Below are 14765 nucleotides of genomic sequence, written 5' to 3'. Positions count from 1 at the left end.
TTTGTGTTTTTTAGAGAAGATTTATATTTGATTCTGCTAGTCATTTAGAGGTTTTTGATGATTGTTTTTTTGCCTTTACAGTTTTTTACTGCGGAAGAATATATGTAACATAAAATTTATTGTTTTAACTGTTTATAAATGTACAAGTGTAGATTGGCATTAAGTGCATCCATAATGTTGTGCACCCATCACCACTATCCATTTCCAGAACTTTTTCATCATCCCAGACAGAAGCTCTGTACCCATTAAAAAATAATTCTACATTCTCCTCTCCCTCCAGTCCCTGGTAACCTCTATTCTCCTTTTCTCTGCGTTTGCCTATTCTAGATACCTCATATAAGTGGAATCATACAATATTTGTCCTACTGTGTTGCTATTTCACTCATTGTAATGTTTTCAAAGTTCATCCATATTGTAGCATGTGTCAGAGTTTCATTTCTTTATGGCTAAATAACATTTCTCTGTATGTGTGTGTGAACACAGCACATTTTGTTTAATCATACATCTGTTGATGGATATTTGGGTTGTTTCACCTTCTGGCTCTTGTGAATAATGCTGCTGTGAACATTGGTGTACAAGTGTCAGAGTCCATGCTCTCAGTTATTTTGGGGTATATATCTAGAACTAGGATCACTGGGTCATAGGGTAATTCTGTGTTTAACTTTTTGAGGAACTGCCAAACATTTTCCATAGTGGCTGCACCATTTTATATTCCCACAAGCAATGCGTAAGAGTTCCAATTTCTCCTCATCCTCACCAACACTTACTATTTTCCATTAAAAAAAACCAGCCGTCCTAACGGGTGTGAAATAGTATCTCATTATAGTTTTGCTTTGCATTCCTTAACATCTGGTGATATTGGGCATCTTTTCCGTGAGACTGTTTTAATTATGGGCTTTTCTGGACCCCGTAGGTTATGAAGATTCTGGTACCAAACCTGAGTAATTGTGAGCTGATGTTTAGGAATTCCCTAAACATGGGGTGGAGAGATGCACTTTATTTGTCATTAGTTCACCCCCAAACCCAGAGCCAATGGCAAGATGTCATAATTATCCCTACTGTCTCTTTTCTTCAGTGAGATTCTCTCCCCCCCCCACCCCCCCTTTCATCCCATTGGATTTGTCACCCTTCAGGTCTAATGGTCTATGATCTGACCTTTCATTTTACTGAGGCCCCAAACCCAGAGCCAATGGCAAGATGTCATAATTATCCTTACTGTCTCTTTCTTCAGTGAGATTCTTTTTTCTTCCCCCCACCCCCCACCCACAGTTCATCCGATTGATTGTTACCCTTCAGGTCTTCTGGTCTATGATCTGACCTTTCATTTTACTGAGGCCCCAAACCTGGTCTTCCCAGCCTCTAGGCCTCAGGTTTTTGTCATATGGCTCAAAAACAAATGCCAGCTTCAGAACTTCATTTATTTCCCAGGTCCCACTTTATAGCTGTTTATGGCTTCGGGGTATTTCAGGCATGCACTTAAAATTTTTCTTAAACTCATAGGGAGCGTGTTTGGTGTTCTGATCTGGAGAGTTATTTCGAACATTGAGTTCACCCTGATGCTAACGCAGAAAACCTTGGTTTGTCTCTTTTCTGCTTAAAGGCAGAGATGATTGGCTGAGGTAAAGAAAAGGCTGGTGGTCTGGATTTAGTTCTCATAAATAAGGCAAGCAAATTAACAGGTACTAGTTTCTAGAACCAGTGATCAAATATGGTGGAGATGCAGGGTTGATTTTTATGTATTTCATACATATTCATGTATCCCCATCAACATTTTTACTGTATTTTACTGATTGGAGCTTTTTTTCTTTAGCAAACTCACACATATGGATGAGTGTAAATTAGCAAAACCAGATTTTAATGTGTTCTTTTTCTCTTTAGAGGAAATAGTCAAAAGGCAAGCAAATTAAAAGAAAATCCTGACTAAGCAAAGAGTTTGGGAAATGCTCAATTTTATTTTGTATTGAATGGCTCTATTAATGAATACTTATCTGAGTTTGTTTTTATTTCAGCATTGGCTAGATCAGAATCTAAAAGAGATGGAGGTTTTAAAAGTAATTGGAGCTTTGATCATGGAGAAGAAAGTGAAGGAGATACAGATAAAGAGTAAGAATGTTTTTTTCCCCCTCAGATGTTTTGTAAGAATGAAACTTTTCATTAGAAAACCAACTTTATTCTATGGAAATATTTTTAAGAGTATGGTATTCTTAAGAAAACATTGAACTCTTTTACAGTAGCATTAAGGAAAGAAAAAGCAATTCTTTTATTGGTATATAATTTTGTGGTTATTTTTCTTTATCTTTTGAAATGTATAAATATGTGCATATAGTGCATGTAACCTTATAACTAAAAGTTGGCCCATACTACAGGTTTCCTATTAAAGAAATTGTTCTTTAAAAAAAAAATAAAAAGGAAATACGGCATTCTGTTCATGTAGTGATTTGAGAAGCCACCATATATCAGGAGTAAATGAACCCGGGTTATGATTCCTGAAATTTGTAAGAAAGTTTAGTGTCTTTCTTTCCAGTTGTGACTCACCCTGCCCCCCACCACATTCATCTTAGATTGCTACCAGAGAAAGCAGAAACCCTACAAATGATAAACACAGGTGTTGACCCAGACAGACGTTAAGCAAAGCGTTCATTACACTTTGTTAATGTACTTGGAATGACTGCTGTAAATTTTTAAATAGTTTTAATAGACCCTTTTGCATGTCATGAGATTTGTATTACAAATTTAGTATAGCTATTAGTTTCTTAGTTTACTGATCTGGTTTTCCACTGGCCAGAACAAACAGCAAATTAAGAGACACACAAATATATACACTAAGTTCTACCAAAACTGCAAATATTTTTTAGAAATTTTACACAAGAAGTCATTCAGAGTATATTGGCTAAATATTGTAGGTGCTTCACTTCTGTCTGGGCAACAGCTCCGTTCATCATTACCACTTTATGTGCCTTCACCTATGAGATGTTGAACTGAAGTGAAGTTTTATTTGAAGGAGAGCTTTGAACTGGTAAGTTTCTCACTCAAAATTGGTATTTTATGGTTTTCTTTCTTTCGTTTCTTTTTATTTCTGATTATATTTTATAACAGACATTTGTTATTTATGTAGTTTTGAAAAATTGGAATTAAATCTGAAATTGGGTAGACCACTTTTAAACATTAAAAAGTATCCCACCTTTTAAGCATTTTTGTAAAATGTTTGCAGGAGAGAATTTTTAGCATTAAAAAAGTTGAGATGTATACAAACAATAATGAAACAAACATTTTACATTTTTGTAATAAATAGCTGATCTTACTAAAAATAGCTTAGCAGAATTGTCTTCAGAAGGGTGTATTTTGACTTTCTTTTTTAGAAGATTTGTCATGGTTATATAAAAAAATGTGTCTTTTAAGGTGCTACCTGTCCTGTATGTTTCACTTATGAATTGTACCCTTTGGTTTATCGCTATGTTCAGATTAACAACTGTTAATAGATATATCGGTTTTTTAGAATCAGGCCAATGATTCTCAGTAAAGGGTTGATACTTCCCACAATGGTAGAGGTATAACTATTTTATTGGGTTAATACCATTGCAGTTACTTTCTTTTCATTAACTAAAGTTTTCTTACCAGTATGTTTCTTTCCCTCTACTTTGTTTTTCAGCCCCTTTCCCCTAATTTAAAATCCAAGACAGAAAGGAAAAATGAGTGACTATTTATGAAATCCATAGTTAAGAAAAGCAAAATTATGTGTTCATTAATGGCAGAGGTCAGGAAACAATGGCACATGGGCCCAGGCTGACCCACCCCTGGATTTTGTTATAGTTTTGTTGGAACTCAGCCACACAGATAGTCTGTGGCTGCTCTCATACTACAGTGGCAAAGCAAAGCGGAGTAGTTGCTACAAGACTGTATGGCCTGCAAAGTCTAAAATATTTACTCTCTGGCCCTTTACAGAAAAAGTTTGATGATCTCTATATTAGGTGAGCACAGAGGCTAAAACTTCTGAATTTAATATATGGGTTGTAATTGTCACTTAAGGGTTTTTCCCCTTTATTTTCTATGTAGTGAGGCAAATCTACTCAGTGTAGATGAAGATGAGGATTCTGAAACCTCAAAAGGAAAAAAGGCAAGTGTTACTTTTTATTTATTTATTTTTTAGGTTACATACTAAAAACTAATGCTTCAAAAGAAGATTTGTATTTTTGATTGTAAGTCCCAACCACCCACTTTCCTACCCCAAAGGCAAATGGTATTCCCAGTTTCTTATTTATCCCATCAGAAGTATTTTATTTATCACAAAGAAAATATACATTCTCACCCCACCTTCTTACTCTTTCACTGTTGGTATTATATTGTACACACTTTTTGTAATCTTACTTTGTAAAATTAATATATTTCAGAGACCAACCATAATCATTCATTAAAATCACCCTCATTCTTTTCAGTAGGTGCATAGTGTTGCATTGTATGATGTACTGTTATGGTCCAACACCACCATGTGGAAGGATCTTTATGGTGTTTATTATCAACTTTTTTCCCCACCTAAAATAATGTTGAGTAAATTAGCCTCTATATGGGTTATTTTGCACACGTACAAGCATGTCTGCAGAATGAATTTCTAGAAGTAGAGCTGCTATGTCAGGACAGATTTCTAATTTCATTATACCTGATTTGCACTTTTACCAGCAATGTCTGAGCGTGCCTGTTTCCCTCACTTTTCTAACAGTGTTATCATCCTTTTGGTATTTGCAATGAAACAGTATCTCAAGTCTTAGTTTGCATTTCTTTTATTATGAGTGAGGTTGAACACCTCACTCATAATATGTATAGTCCATTTATTTCCCTTTTGCTAATTGTTACTTATTATCCTTTGCCCATTTTTCTATTTGGTCTTTAGAATATTATTGATTGATAGGAATTCTTTTTATATTGAGTCTTAGACCCACATTTTTGACATCTCTGAAATCTAACTAGATTTACAATGATGGCATGACATAGTTTAGTTAAAATTTTTTTCGCACATTAGTACATACAATAATGCATCTTATAATGGTTTCTTAGATTTGACAAAATATGGTATTTTGGAGAAACTAGCCCACTGCTGTGATACTAGTTACTAATTTTTTATTTTATTTTTAAAATATTTACTTATTTTTGGCTGTGTCTAGTCTTAGTTGTGGCACGCAAAGTCTTTCATTGCAGCACGAGGGCTTCTCTCTAGTTGTGGCACACGGGCTCCAGAGCACACGTGTTCAGTGGTTGTGGCTCAGGGGCTCAGTAGTTGTGGCGCGCAGGCTCCAGAGTGCCTGGACCCCGTAGTTGCAGCACGTGGGCTTAGTTGCCCCGTGGCATGTGGGATCTTAGTTCCCGGACCAGGGATTGAACCTGTGTCCCCTGCATTGGAAGGCAGATTCTTAACCACTGGACCACCCAGGAAGTCCCCTACTAATATTTTAAACTAGTTTTTTTCACTAGTCTTTTGTCTTCACTTTTGGTGGCTATTGCCTTGGAGAAAAGATATTTTATGTTGTCAAATATAACACTGTTTCTTCATAGCTTTTGGGTTTAGTGTCTTGGTTCCTAATGACGTTAACTTAGTTACTCACTTGCTTTGTCCTATTAGACAAATAAAATATTTTCACAATACCAATACAAATATAATTACTAATAAAATGATTTTAAAATTTTTTCGTTTTATTTCCTTGTTGGTGTTGGTGGCATATCTCACTAGGTATATCCCACTAGAAATGTATATTTAAATTACTATGTTTTAAAGTCACTTGAAATTAGTTTTTCCTGGTTTGTAATTCCACCAGCTGGGTGACACGTTTATTTATTTATTTATTTTAAGTCTTTTTTTATTTTGAGGAGTTGCTTTTTAACAAATGTTTTGGACTTAATTTGTTTTACAGTTATGCAAAAGATGTTTTCATGGTTCCAAAGTGAAATCTACAAAAGAAATTTTATTCAGAGAAGTCTAGCTTTTGTCCTGATTCCCTCTCTCCCTTTCTCTTTAACCTGTGGGCAACTTGTTTCAAATATTATATGGCTTGGCCTTCCATTGTTTTTATTTGTTCATTTGTTTGTTTTTCAATATTAGAATATACCCCCCTTCTTGGAGAAACTCACCACACTGTTTGGCACCTTGGTTTTTTTTTTACTTGGTAGTATAGTCTGTAAGGTGGCTCCACAGCGAGGTGTTTCGAGATGTTTATCATCTATTTCATTGCTACATCGTACTCCAGTGAATGGATGTGCTGTAGATATATAGATATTCAGCTGATGAGCAGAGGTTCTTCTCAGTCTTTCACTGTTAAACTAAGTAGTGCTTTAATAAAGCCTTGTGCTTATACCTTTTCACATCTTTACAGTGTATTTGTGGGATAGACTTCTAAAATTGCCATTGCTATTTCAGGAGGTAGATTTACATATGATTTTGCTAAATATTGCCACATGCCTCATTCATAGGAATTAGCATTAGCCATAACTGCTATCAATGTATGAGAGTTTCTCTTCTAACTTTGGGGAGTATGTGGTCAAACTTAAATTTTTGCCAATCTGACATAGTACCCTCTTCACATATTTCCTGTACTTACAGATGAATTGTATTTTAGAGACTTTTAAAGTTACCTTTTTCTCCCTGTCTTTGTGGGGTTTTTTTTTTTTTTTTCTCCCACAACATCTCTATTTTGACATAATTTCGGGAGTTTACAGAATTTAAAGTTTTTCTCTTAGTACTATAAAGTTTTTCTCTATAAGGTTATTCACACTGAAAAGCTATAAGGTTTTTTACATTGCAGTTTTCTCTAGCTTTTACTTTAACATTTTGATTCCTTAGAGTGGGGCTATTTAGGTGTTCTTCAGGTGGACACAAATGTAGTGAGCTTTGTAGGTAAAAGTAAAAGGTGTTTTTCATCATGATCTTCTGTGACATTGGTCTTTAACTGGGGGCAGGGGGTTGCTTGCAGATGCCCTTTTTTTTTAATGTTGATACTTTAAAGTAAAAGAAAACTTACATGACACTTATGTATCCTGTGATCTCTAAAGATAATTCAGAATTGATACTCAGCATCATCTATCTTAACAGTACAACAACATTGTAAATCAGCTGTATTTCCATTAAACTTAAAGAAATACATGTACCATTTCCTCTTTAACAGTTGGAAATTTATATTGTTCCTTTGCTCCTTAAATTCATATTTCTGTTCAGTTTTCCCACAAAATTTTAACATTATATGTGTATTTTAACTTCACATGATGTATTTTTATGCAATTGAAAATCTTTTAATTACTCTATCATACTGTATAGATGTATATTCACTGAATAAAAAAGTATACATTCACTGAAATTTAATATTAAATGATCTTGTCACTAAAAGTTCTAAGTATTAATTTTTTTTGCTGAATTGAGTTATCTTTATAATTACTAATAAACATGTAATTTATAATTATTAAACCTATTATATAGAATTATATTGGAAATGTATTTCTTAAAGTGATGGTGTTGATGTTTTCCTTCCTTATTCATTTAGTTCATGTATCCATAAATAAATGTGATTTATTGGTCTAATAAAACTTTCAACAGTGATTTTCTTTTTAAACATTTTTTAGATATAAGTGCTGAGAAATCTGGGTCATATAATAAGTAGATGGATATAAAAAGAGTTTTGCTATAGCATTATCATTCAGTTCTTTCCTTTCGAATTAAATGGCAGGAAAATCACCTAGCAATGTAATAAAAGTTTAAAAGTTAAAAATAATTTGTAATCCAGTCTTTAGAGTTATTGTCTTTCTGAATTTTGGGGAAATATACTAAGAAAGCTTTATCAAGACTTAATGATTGGCTAGTAGTTATACTTGTTACTTTAAATTCCTTTTAGATTCCTATTTTTTAACCAGATAATCTCAGAAATGATTGGAAAAATTGAAATCTTGTTAATTTTTAATTGACTTTTGCCATTTTTTTTTTTTTTTTTTTTTGCTCTACGCAGGCCTCTCACTGTTGTGGCCTCTCCCGTTGCAGAGCACAGGCTCCGGACGCTCAGGCTCAGCTGCCATGGCTCATGGGCCTAGCCGCTCTGTGGCATGTGGAATCTTCCCAGACTGGGGCACAAACCAGTGTACCCTGCATTGGCAGGTAGACTCTCAACCACTGCGCCACCAGGGAAGCCCACCAATTTTTTTTTTGTAAAATATTTTGGGTTTTTTGTATATTTTCTTTAAAAGAACTGCATATTTAACTCTTTTGATCTATGGAAAATGTCTATATATAACTTACTTGACAAGGCCAGTCCATAGTAAAGCCAGTCAGTTAAATCAAATGTATCTTAGTGTTTTTTTTCTGTTTTCATTTCAAATATACATGTTAATCTGCATCTTCATGATGACATTTCACTTAAGAATTCTAGGCAGAAAAGTGCAGCCTTAGTTTTGACCTAAGTTTTTTTACTTGGTTGTAATAAAGGCATGCAAATTTAAGGGTTTGTTGGTTTTGTTTTTGTTTTTTTAATGCTTTCTTTGAGTTGTTTTCACATGATTTGTTCCTTGGGGCAGTGCTTTTCTTGATAATAACTGGAGTAGAAGATACAAAGTCATTGAATGCAAATTTTCATTACTTTTGCTTTTCCATTTTGCATTATTGTTGTATTAAGAAAATCTTAATTTGGTCCAGAACACTCAGTTTCTAACCTGTGGTTCACACAGAAACATATATAAAACAGGGAAAGATATGAAGCCCTACTACTAATTTCATGTGCCAAAAGAGATTCCAGATACTATTACGTCAAATTGTTCCTTTCAGGGGTATTTTAGACTCTAAGACAATAAATGAGAATTATGTCTTTTGTAAAGTGGAAAAAGGTTTAGTGTGAAAGTGGAGATAGGAAAGGAGATATTATATGTACCTTTTCTACAGATGGGTTTTAAAGGAAACCAATTTTAAGAAAGTGTTAAAGTGGAGATTGAGGATTTAGGAGTTGATTTTCTTAAAATTATCCATGCCCACTTGTCCCTTAGAAAGTCTTTGTGTATCCCAGGGTTTTAAATATCCATGGATTTTTAATGGCTTGTGGGTATATAGATCCATATGGAACATTGGTTTAAACTAATATAGTCCCATTTTTGCATTCAAAAATGAGCATGGAATTAGGAGAAAGCCTTTATTTTGGTTCAGAATGTCTTAGTGTTCCCTTTCTCTTCCACAGAATAATCTCTTTGCCTTTGGATTTCTGCAGTTTCATTATGACTCTTTATATAAAGGATGCATATCTTTTTATTAATTCTGAAAAAATTTTAGTTATTATCTCTGTGAATATTGATTTTCCTATTTTTTCTGGAACTAACTTTTATTAGATATAATAAGGCCATCATTTTTTTCCATGTCCTACATATATTTTATATGAAAAAGAAAGGATAAAGGGCAAAGAAAGAAATCATCCCTGTACCATATCCTACATGGTTTCCTCAGCTTTGTCTTCCAGTTCACGAACTTATCTTCAGCTATATCTAATATGCAATTTAATCTATCCATTCTTTTTTTTTAATTTCAATGACATCATTTGTAGAACTTCTGTTGGTTCTCTTTCAAAATTTTGTGTTTTTCATAGTGTCTAGTTCTTTCTGTACTATTTCAGTTTCCATTTTGTTTTTAAGAATTTCAGTGCCTTTAATGTCTCTACAATCATTTAATAGATTCTTTTAGGTTATCTTATTTTAGGTGCTAAATTTCTTGAATACTGTTTTGTTTTAGTTAAATTGGCCTTGTGATGTGTGATAACTTTGGGTGGAAGGTACCACATGTTGATAACTTTTGCACATTTAGCAGTCCCAATGAGATACACATTCATACAGCAAATATGTATTGAGCACAGTGTTCTAGATGATAGAGAGCAAAACAGACAAGTTTCTTATTCCTATGGAGCTTATATTTTGGTAACTGGCTGTTTATTAGTTATTTATTAGTTATTAATGATTAATGTTAAAACATAAGGGTTGGCAAACCAATGCTCACAGGCCAAATCTGGCCCACAACCTATGGTCTAGGAACTAGAGTAGTTTTTACATTTTTTAAATGGTTGAAAAAAAATCAAAAGAATGCTGTTTTGTGACATGAAGATTATATGAAGTTCAAATCTGTATCCATAAATATTTATCAGAAAACAACTGTGCTTATTTATTCATGTATTGTCTATGACTGCTTTTGTACTGTAAGAACAGATTTGTTTCAGCAGAGACTGTGTGACCCACAAAGACTAAAATCTTTGCTGTCTGGCCCTTTACAGAGAAAGTTTGCTGACCCCTGTATCATTGTTTATACTGTGTAAATATTTTCTGTACAGATTGATATCCAATTGAGGGCAACATAGCTTTTTTGGATGGCTGGTATATTAGAGTAGTTAGGCAGAATATCAGATTTTAGGTCTGCTTGCAACTATCTATAGGATGGTTGTAAGAACTACGAGAACATGTAATCCACCTAGTAGTTGGCACTAGCAAATCTTCCATAAAGAGCAGTGTTATTGAACCTTTGTAAGCTGGTTTTCCTTTTCAAATAAGGATGTGTTTATAGTTGCTTTTCTGACATCAGTTAAGGCCCATGTTTATAGTTTTATAATCATGTGATTGTTTTGTGCTAATCCATTTGTCCACAGGAGTTCTCCTGATGTTGTGCTTGCATTAGCTAGAAAACTCTGTTAGGCTGCTAAAGAAGGGGTTGGAGGGGAAGGAAAATTAAAGTTTTTCGGGGGCCCTTAGACTGAGTATATCATCTTCTGTTTAGTAATAGTAGTGCTCTAATCTGTGAGATAGCCATAAAGGGTTCAATTTTTACTTGTTTACACCTTATTTCTCCCAATAATTTCATGTAGATTACCAAGAGCACAAATAAAATGAGAGAAAATAAAAATTATTATTTACATAGAGACGTAGGTGTGCCACACATCTAATATAGTTTATATGTTGTATTTTAATTCAACAGGTATCTCTAAGTTTTCTTGCACCTGGAATTATGTCCTATAGGTTTATGACTGTGTGAGAGAAGAATCTTTTACAAATGTACATCCTGTGATTCTCCCTTGGAGTAATATCCTCCCCCACCACCCCAACTACTTTCTAACTATAACAAATAGTAAGGAACCTTTCCTAAGGGAATTTGACAATACAGTAAAAGTTTTTCATGAGATATCTGCAAAACCAGAAGTACTGGTTGTCTTATTGCTGACCGAAGTGTGTATAGCTTTTGATAGTACCCTAGGGCAGCAGAATTGGGAAATTTAAGAATTTGCCTTATGCAAATTCTTATGCAAATCTTGCTCTAATGATGGACTTTGGGTTGTCTATTGCTATGCCTAAATGCTTTCTTAAAAAGAAAATTTGGAAATATTTAAGCACTTGATCAGAAATATGTAAGCTGAATTACATGCCTATATATTGGGTGAGATAATTTTGGCTTAACCAGTTCTTAAAGAAGAAGGATTAGCTTTCTACATTTATATAAAGGAATTTTTAGTGCAGTTCCTTTGATTTTGAGATTTTCTGTATCCTAATGATTTTGAGTGTTATCTGGAATAACATAGTTTGGTTTTGCCTCTTGTTAAGAATTTGTATGTCTACAAATAATACTATAAAAATTCCTTATACAGTGTAGTATGGGAAAGCATAGGCTTTGGAGTCAGTTCAGTACTTTGTTCAAATCCTTTTAACTAGTTTGGACAAGTTACTTTGCTTTTTAAGCTCAAGGATCTTTAATAGCATAGGGGTAGAGTTTCAGTAAAGTTTAAGGTGGTATATGGTGGAGAGATTTTGTTGGAGAAAGAGACTTAAAGTGGGAAATTTGAGCATGTTAATCCTGTCACTCAGTAGCATCAAGTAATTGATCTTATATTTTAGGTGCAGTTTCTGAATCCCAATCTGAAGAACTACTGAAATGTATAAAATATGGAGATTAAATGAGATATTGAATATAAAGTAATTAGCATAATGCCTATCCATAGTAAGCACTCAAATATCAGTTGTAATTATCTATATACGGAGGAATTAAATTATATGGCTAGTCTTCAATGGAAACTTTTGCTTCCCAGATTCTTTTGTTTTAAAATTTTATTTATTTATTTATTTTTGGCTGTGTTGGGTCTTTGTCGTGGTTCGTGGGCTTCTCATTGTGGTGGCTTCTCTTGTTGCTGAGCACGGGCTCTAGGTGCGCGGGCTTCAGTAGTTGTGGCTCGGGCTCTAGAGCTCAGGCTCAGTAGCTATGGCTCACAGGCTTAGTTGCTCCACGGCATGTGGGATCTTCCCAGACCAGGGCTCGAACCCCGTGTCCCCTGAATCGGCAGGTAGATTCCTAACCACTGCACCAACAGGGAAGCCCCACTTCCCAGATTCTTAACGGGACATGTATCAAAATCACCTGCAGCACTGGCTCTCCAGTGTTAGTGTACGTCAGAATCTCCTGGAAGGTTTGATAAAACAGATTGCGGACGTTACTCCCACAGTTTCTGATTTAGGAGTTCTGGAGTGGGGCCTGATAATTTGCATTTTAAGGTGTTCTAGGTAATGCTGATGCTGCTTGTTTAGGGAACCATACTGAGAAACACTGACTTAGGGCATTTTTGCAAAATAACAAAGGAATAGGCCAAAGTCACAGTGACTGGATGTCCTAAAATTTCAGATGAATGTAGCTTAATGACCAATTGTTTGTGATAAAATAATTTATGGAATTTCTGATTGAGGATATCTGTGTTTCTACTTGAGTGGGAATTAATAATTACTAAATTCCTACCTATTTGTCCATTGCAGAGCTAGGCAGTTTGTATATAGCTTTGTTGATGCATAAAATAACCCGTGATTATAAGGACAGTTACCTGGCTAGGAGACAATTCTATTTGATTCCTGAGTTATCTTTCTACAGTAACACTTTGTTTCTGTGAAAAAGGGTCACCAAATGCAGAAGTGATTGTATTCTCTTTCTAATGGAAATGAAACAGTGTGATAACCCCTCTTATCTTTATCCCCTATAGTTCTGTTCCTGTTATCAGTTGTTTCTCTTGGTTTTGATCACATTGTCTTCTTTATGAGCTTGCTTATGATTGGTAGATATTGCATATGAAAAATCACAGAGATAATCTGAGGCCTAGGATAATATTTTCTTCCTGTAGGGATGTATGTTTACTTTTGGCTAGTGACCAGGAGGAGCATTAGCAATCTCAGATCACTTCTCCAAGTGTAGTTGCCTTTTTAGCAGTATCTGCATGACCCGGGGACTTGTTAGAAATGCATATTCTCAGGTTCATCCCAAACCTACTCAATCAGAGTAAACTGTAAGGGTTGGACACAGCAATTTGTTTTAACAAACCATCCAGGTAATTCTGGATTTACGCTAAAACTGGAGAACTGACTTAATTGAGTTGGAGGTTGAGATGAATGGAAGCTGGATTTATAGTTGTAGTTCACCCTTATTCATAGGCTATATCCTCATTCAGATTTTGAGGTGTTTATGAGGCATTCCATACTTGGTGGATGTTGAACTCTGCTTTTGTCTCCCCAGTTGTCTGAGTCTTCTAAGAGTTCAGCTTAGCTTCTCAGCCTCTCATCTTCTGCAACTCCAGAAGTTGCATCTTCTGGAGACAACAGGTGTCTCAGAGAAAAATATGAATCTGGGCTCAGATCTCTTGAGTTTCTTGTCCCTGATCTTAATTCTTAATTCTTCACTGCCTTGGTAGCCCTCAGGTGCTTCAAACAGATTTTCTTTTTTTAAGAAAATTTCTGTTTTGTCCAGCTTTTGTAGTTTTCTGAGAGTAGAGGGAAGATTGAGTTGCATTATCTAATCTGCCATCACCATAAATGAAGGAGTCCTAAGTACATGGCTGTAAAAGATTTAGAAGTAAAAAATGTCTCAAGGTGATAAGCAGTGTTTTCAAAATGGAGCCTTTTGGAGTTTTGTGATACAGATATGCCTAAAGACAAGAATGGTGCTGGCACAGTGAGCTCTTCTCCAAAAGACATTTTTTGTGGGAGATATGTTTTTTTAGGGAACTGTTAGGTTTCTGTGGAGATAATTGGTGGGGCTAAAGGCCAAGTTATTATCTTCTTATGACTATATTTTCTTGTAAAAGAGTAAAAAATAAAATATTAGACTGCTGTTTCAAAACTAAAAGTAGGTAAGAATGATTTTTAAAATGTTGTTTTGGGTAAATTATCACTAAGAACTGAGGACTTTTGTATTAACAAGTCTGAAAACAGCTTTTAAATATCTTGTGCAAAGAATGTCATAAAACTAGGTTTCTTTGTTGAGAAGAACTTCCCAAGGAATGAGCCATGCTGTTGTCATACTGTAATCTCCGCAAAGTGATTGTTATTGATATGTTTGTATTATTATTTTCAAGTATGAAAATATGAAGACGTTATCTCGGTTTCTGTGTTTATATAGAAACTTTGGTGCTAAAGCCCAAGTCCCTGTACAATGACAGTTTACTGCCATATTTGGCTGTACTGTCCTACAGGTAGCATCAAGGCCTGTTAAGCAGGGGAAATGTTTATTTTTTGCTTTCGGGAAAGAGCTATCTTAAGATCCTCTACCTTATCCCTTCTGTTTTTCTCTTAATTTTCTCAAATATCTTGGTGATATTGAAATGAAAAGGAAATAATATGATAAACACCCATGTTCCTACATATTTATGTTGTCCTTAAGGGAAAAAAAAAGTACTACAGTTCAGTTACTCATAGATCTGTGCCTCTGCCATCCTTCTCCTCCATCCCCAATATCTGGTACATTTTTATCGCTT

The 14765-nt window shown here is 34.7% G+C and overlaps 1 protein-coding gene across 10 annotated transcripts in view; it reads left to right on the top strand.

The window, feature by feature from the left end:
- Window positions 1-14765, top strand: part of SENP6 (SUMO specific peptidase 6) — a 106352-nt gene that overhangs the window by 21021 nt on the left and 70566 nt on the right. For 4 of the 10 annotated variants that reach the window (XM_059083066.2, XM_059083068.2, XM_059083065.2 and 1 more), the window contains exons 2-3: window positions 2010-2103; window positions 4054-4114. The exons of 2 other annotated variants lie outside the window; for them this stretch is intronic. In XM_059083066.2, coding sequence (XP_058939049.1) covers window positions 2010-2103; window positions 4054-4114 — 155 coding nt within the window. Of the gene's footprint in view, window positions 1-2009; window positions 2104-2903; window positions 3017-3649; window positions 3969-4053; window positions 4115-14765 lie in introns of all 10 variants that reach the window. 4 more of the 10 variants (XM_067011296.1, XM_067011294.1, XM_067011292.1 and 1 more) reach the window with 2 other exon arrangements.

Source organism: Kogia breviceps, chromosome 13, assembly GCF_026419965.1.
Source record: "Kogia breviceps isolate mKogBre1 chromosome 13, mKogBre1 haplotype 1, whole genome shotgun sequence".
Taxonomy (NCBI): Eukaryota; Metazoa; Chordata; class Mammalia; order Artiodactyla; family Physeteridae; genus Kogia; species Kogia breviceps.
Note: the sequence above shows the minus strand (reverse complement) of the source record. Positions and strands in the feature narration are given on the sequence as shown.